Raw genomic sequence first — 6,000 nt, 5'->3', positions numbered from 1 at the left:
TTTTTCAGCGATTTTTTTTGCGATTAAACTCGACACCATAACACGGACATTTCTTTGACCGTCAAGGGCCCCTTGCAAAGTGCTTTTTTAGTTAAAAATACTGCAAAATGGACATGTAGGTACAAGCAAATTACGATTGCGTGAAGCAAATGCATTTTACACAACCAATTAGGCGACTCCCTGTTTATAAACAGAGGTTTATTGACAGACGTGCATTCATTGTACATCGGTTTCAGCTTTATCATCTCAAATTACTGGTGCCACGTTGCCTTCGTCTCTCTCTAAGCCGGACATCTCTATACGGACGGAGAGATGAGGCCGGTCCAGACGGTTTCCGTCTTAGAGACCTTAAAGGGAAGTTTTCACGGCTCGGCGCATGTGTAAGCTACAACGTTAATTATTCAATTTCATTGTTTATAAAGCAATCGGATGAGTGCAGTTGACTCTCGCGTGAAGACGAGATTCGAACCAATGAACTCTCCGATACCGATGCATCGCAGAGGTCATGGGCTCGAATCCTGTCCAAGCCTGAATTTTTTTCACACTTTAATTTCACAACTGCTTAAGTTGCGTATATAATTGCGATGGTCAATCATGTCTTCATACCTTTCTCGGCAGTTCAAATATAAGATCTTTCGTATATTCATTTGTAGAGCCGATATTTTTCATTAGCATTCCTTTTGTATGTTCCGACCCCACGCATTAAGTACATTTTCGTTTGTGTATCAACTGCATGTATAATTTTGTGAAAGCAAATGATAGCCTTTTTATAGCCATAGGGCTAAATCAAGCTAGCGGAGTGACTGATGCCCAAAATTCACCGAAGATGTCATAGGATTTACACAAAAAAAGTCGTGTTCCGTACTGGACATAGAATTTGATATATGTTTCTCTTCTGAATCGGAGGTATGAGTTATCTGCTCGCCTCTGATTGGTTTATACACAGTGGAATTGGGTGGACTATATCATAGCTTGGACATGCGCCGAACAGTGAAACTATCCCTTAAATACATGCAGACAAACTTGTATTGGTCTGGGCTTCAGGAACGCAGTTTCAGAGCTGAAGTTTCTCCTGTCGTTTGTACTCTCTCATGCAGAATCTCTATTCCACCATCCAGCCCCATGTGGTTTAAATTGAAGTTCTTCTCAGTCTTCTATTTATCTCCTCAGATGATCATGACAGTGGTATTACGTTAAAATCGATTTTACAAGTCCTCCAACTTGTTCGCCAGGGCGTCAACCCCTGTATGCCTAACTCAAAGCACCATGTCCCACTTCCAAAAGGAGTTATGTCTTCAGTTTGCAAGTACATAAGCGGTAAGTTTAAGGTCAAGCCCATGGGCTTATTTTCGGGATGAAGGGGGTATTATTATGCGAAGAATAATTGAGTCAGAGAAAAAGCATAAAAATCCTTTTTGTTTTTGACAAAAAGAGTTCACAAACCTTCCCTGGGTTTTGATTTAGTGACTGTGTGCACGGTTTCCGACCAGTGTTTCATAATTTTGCAACATCGTTGCTTAAGTTGTGTGAAAATTAGGTTCATAACTTTATCTTTGACTTTCGCTAAGGATATGTACAAAATGCCACGCTAGGCAACAGTGAGGTAAATTTGTTGATTTTTTTTTCGAGACGAATTAATTTACGTGTTTGTTTCGTGTTACTGCACTTGCATAAAAGAAAGTGGAAGGAAAATTCTTTGTTCTTTGTTCTGTCTTTTTTTTTTTTGGCTGCGGACAGCCACCGTTAAATGTTGTGCTCGCCTACTGGGCTCACTTTCGCGGAGGATGTAAGAGGATGGTAGTCCCTTTTATGGACTATATGGATATGTGCGGCCCCAAAGGGTGTGGTTTTTCAGCCGTTCTTTGTCAAAAATAGGGTATCGATTTTTGGCCATTTTGATCATAGATAGGGTATGGTCTTCGCACTCTAGTCTTGAATTGGGCATGTGTTTTTAGAAGAAGCTACTTTTCCATCATTATCGGTAAGACTATCAATAAAAGCCCTTCACAATGCTTTTAACATCGGTCTGAGCAAGGTAGCTAATTATAAGGCAAGCCTGACACAGAGTATTGATTAAAGGGTCAAGTCATAAATGGAGTATCGAATTTTTGGTCAGGTCTTAAATGAGGTTGGGAAAATCGCAGATTTCGGCTTTAAATAGCGTAAGGATTTTGGGAAACGGGCCCCACCCCCCCCCCCGATCTTTCTGGAAGTACCCCCGGGATGGCTGTACGGATGATGGGCAACGACGCAAGGAAGTCAAGAGTAAAGAAGAAACTCTCTTGAACAACTCGGTATTAAAGACCACTGCAACTGAGGGAGGGGAGATATAGCAGTTTTAAAATGAAGTGGTCGGATTTTGGGCAACAAGATAGCATAGAAATTTCACGTTAGCTGTTATGAAACGAATCGTCTGCTTTACCTTCAGTTTACATTCCCATTAAAGAACCAGCCGTGCACCTTGATTACGCAAAACAGATTTAAACCTTAATTTGGTTTACTTTACATCCAGGATTACTTAAATGTTCTTTACCACCAAGACAAGCCCGACACTACTAAGGCACCGCTTGCTATTATTTTCTGTCTGTTCTTGTTGTAGCCTCGTGGTCATGGATATGGCCAACTCGACCCCCATTAGACGGCAACAAAGGACGGACACCGAGTAAGAAATAACAAATTTTTACTGAAATAGAGATCGAGTTGCAATAGAACGTCTAGAGAATTATGCGATGGCTTTGAGTTTTAAATTTGTTGATGCCTTATTAGTTAAAAAAAGTTATGCTTGTTTCAACCAACCAGCAGCAATGACAAAACTTCAACCTTGTTCCCAGGGTCTCTCTTCTTCCAGTCCCTTGGAGGGCGGGAAGATGAGAGACCCTGGGAACGAGGTTGCCGTGACTTTGAATATGCGTATTTTTCCGTCGCCCATCGGTTATTACGTTCGTTGCACCAGTAACTTGCAATTGTTAGGTAGCGAATACTGATTGGTCGATTGCGGTATTAGGGGTTCGGCTCAATTTCTAGCAAGTGAGTTCAAAGTACGGAACTTGATATAGTGAACGGGTCATTTTGCAATTTATGTGCGTTGGCTGTTGGGCTGGCGTTACATATCTTCGCTACACAGTGCTGGCTAGCCCCAAGAAGGGCGAAACAGCTGTCCACTGTTGCGATCCTACTTTATCGGTTTTTGTCATGTTGGTGTCTCGAAACGTTTTTCACGTAGTATCAGCCTTGCAGTCCATTGTTTGTCTTCAATTTCTAGCCGCTGTTCGGGAAACGAGCCCGTGCTCCTCCCTCGAACCCTTCTCGGGGAGGAACAAAGACCAAACACGAGAGAGCGGCGGAAATTCAGCTTATATTAGGGGTAGATTATTAGATTATTTGGGCTGCGTAGGCACTTCAGATAATAGAAGAATCATATAGCGCAGACTTGAAAACGAAAAATCGTGCATTGTTGGAAGAAGAATAAAGAATATCGAGCATCTTAAAGCCATGCATCCCCTCCTCCCCCCCCCCGCCCCCCGCCCCTCCCATCAATAATCTGATGGTCCACCCGTTGAGTTTGCTGTGATTAGCTTGAATAGAAATTTCTCGCATTCAAAATTTTTAGTTCTCAGTTGGAATTTTGTGTTTTGTACATTGACAACTTTACACCTTCAACTGTCTTCAACCTCGTTCCCAGGGCCATCTTCCTCGAGATTGAACTCTCGTTCATCGCTAAGGAAAGTGGAATGTGGTACAAAAAAGTCCGGTTCAAGAATTGTAGGGGGCACAAACGCGCAACCAGGGTCTTGGCCGTGGCAAGTGTCACTGGACTTAAAGCCGCATCCGAGCCCTGTTTGGTGTGGAGGCTCTATTCTTACCCCGTACTGGGTCGTTACCGCAGCTCACTGTTTCGATCGTGAAAACAATCCCGCGTCTTTTACCCTGACCGTAGGTAAGGACACAATTTTCTATCGCACTTTACAATATAGATAGGACCCTGCGCGCGCACTGATTGGTCAAAAACCCATGTTTTATCAGAGAATGAAACATAGAAAAAGTGTGTTTTATTGTTTTTTGCCACATTACCTCTATATCATATCACTCCTCTATATCATATCACTCCGGACATTTGAGAACATTCGAAAAATGTAGAAAACGCTCGCCTGCGGCTCGTGTTTTCTACATTTCCCTCGCGTTTTCAAACGCCCGTTGTGTTTTATCACAATGCAATTAAGTAATGTCATAACAACATCATGACATTTTTCAAATGTTTTGAAGCCGTTTCACTTGAAATGTTTAGATAGATAGTACATTCTACATATACTTTCTACAGCTTCTTTGAACGTAGACCATGAAGAGTAGCAGAATATCTTTCTTCTCTATCCTTGGCAGCATTTAATATCCCATTTGTGGACTGAAAAACGTTTCTACGTTTTAGAGATGTCAACGCGCAAAAAATCGAAAGGCTCAAAGCTTGAACGCGGGTCTTGAAATATTCCCATTTATGGCTCTATTCTATGGATTAAATTTGTTTTCTAACTACACGTTTATCTGTGTAACAGGTGAACATGATCTTCGTAAAGCGGACGGAACCGAGCAAGTTATCCCAATTGACCAAATCTTCATACATCCTAATTATAACCGGCCGGTGACTGGGAAAGACTATGACGTGGCATTGATCAAACTGAGGGAACCAATCACGTTCAACAATGACGTAAGACCTGTATGTCTGCCCACCAAGGATTTTCTTCCTGGAACTAATTGCTCTGTCACTGGATGGGGCGATACACGGTGGGATGGTAATATTGCCCAGGTACTAATGTTTTAATCTTTCACGTGAAAAGTTTTGACTTGTATTCACAATTTAGGTGATAAGCGTTTATGGTGGGAGGAACATATTGCACGGTAAATATACTAATGTTTTAATCTTTTACGGGAAAAGTTTTCACTTGTATTCACGATTTAGGTGATAAGCGTGTGTGAACTAATGAAAACTATGACATGTGCTTTTAGATTTTGCAACAAGCCCAAGTTCCTCTTGTATCACGTGACACTTGTCAGCAGGCATACAGCGACCTCGGATGGAATATTACGGAACGCATGCGCTGTGCAGGTTTCTCTCAGGGAGAAGTTGATTCATGCCAAGGAGACAGTGGAGGGCCGCTGGTCTGTCCGAGCAATAACAAGTGGTATCTTATCGGTATCGTCAGCTTTGGATATCAATGTGCGCGCCCAAATAGATTCGGAGTGTATTCTGACGTGTTGGCACTGAAGCCCTGGGTGGAGAATACAATGAATCAAAACCCAACTCCATAATTAAAAGAGATTGAAATTGTCGCTTGAGGAATAGTTCACGTTTCACGGAAAATAAAAGAATCACGGCAAACTAGTAAAAGCAATCTCGCTTAGCGATTAATTGTTCGGGTAAATAACGGTTTGGGTCACATTTCACGAGAAAATGTTATATTTGACGATAAAATAGCTCCTAAATAACCTAATCCTGTAAGACTGATGCATTATACATAAGCAATAAAAGAGGGAATGTAAAGTATCGTCAATTGTAATCATATTTATACCAGTGTAGTCGACTCGTTGTACTTCCTTCGTCTAAATTTCAGGCTTCTTCAAGTTTTTTCAGTTTCTATTTCAGTTTTGTTCCTTACAATCTGTTCCCGAATGTCGTCATCAAATATCCTCGGTGAGCATGTAGGACTTGATATGCACTTGTTCACTTCATTGAATCAATGTCAGTCTGTTATGGTCCAAACTAAGGTCGAAATGTACCTGATATATACTCAACGCTACTGATGAGGTTCTAAACAAACTCTATAAAGTAAAGATTAAGATCACACTGAAGAATTTATCATGGTTTTCTTTAATTTTGTCTTTATCTTTTTAGCGCTTGAACGAGCTAAATATGAGCGACGGCAATAATATCAGAAGATTTTGGTGTTTGCCGTGGAGGCTGGAATGACCTATTTTCGGGAGGGCTATTATAATTTTGCATGCACAGTG

The 6,000-nt window shown here is 41.4% G+C and overlaps 1 protein-coding gene across 2 annotated transcripts in view; it reads left to right on the top strand.

Annotated features, from left to right (window-relative positions):
* LOC145481064 (serine protease 33-like) overlaps positions 1-5,985 on the top strand; it is a 6,667-nt gene extending 682 nt beyond the window's left edge. The window contains exons 3-7 of one of the 2 annotated variants that reach the window (XM_081459454.1): positions 1,171-1,317; positions 2,600-2,662; positions 3,683-3,937; positions 4,548-4,798; positions 4,999-5,985. In XM_081459454.1, the coding sequence (XP_081315580.1) occupies positions 1,171-1,317; positions 2,600-2,662; positions 3,683-3,937; positions 4,548-4,798; positions 4,999-5,301 (1,019 nt within the window). In that variant the 3' untranslated portion in view covers positions 5,302-5,985. The remainder of the gene's footprint in view (positions 1-1,170; positions 1,318-2,599; positions 2,663-3,682; positions 3,938-4,547; positions 4,799-4,998) is intronic. The other variant, XM_081459455.1, reaches the window with a different exon arrangement.
* Positions 5,986-6,000: the final 15 nt, after the last annotated feature.

Source organism: Orbicella franksi, chromosome 3 (genome assembly GCF_964199315.1).
Source record: "Orbicella franksi chromosome 3, jaOrbFran1.1, whole genome shotgun sequence".
Classification (NCBI taxonomy): domain Eukaryota; kingdom Metazoa; phylum Cnidaria; class Anthozoa; order Scleractinia; family Merulinidae; genus Orbicella; species Orbicella franksi.
Note: the sequence above shows the minus strand (reverse complement) of the source record. Positions and strands in the feature narration are given on the sequence as shown.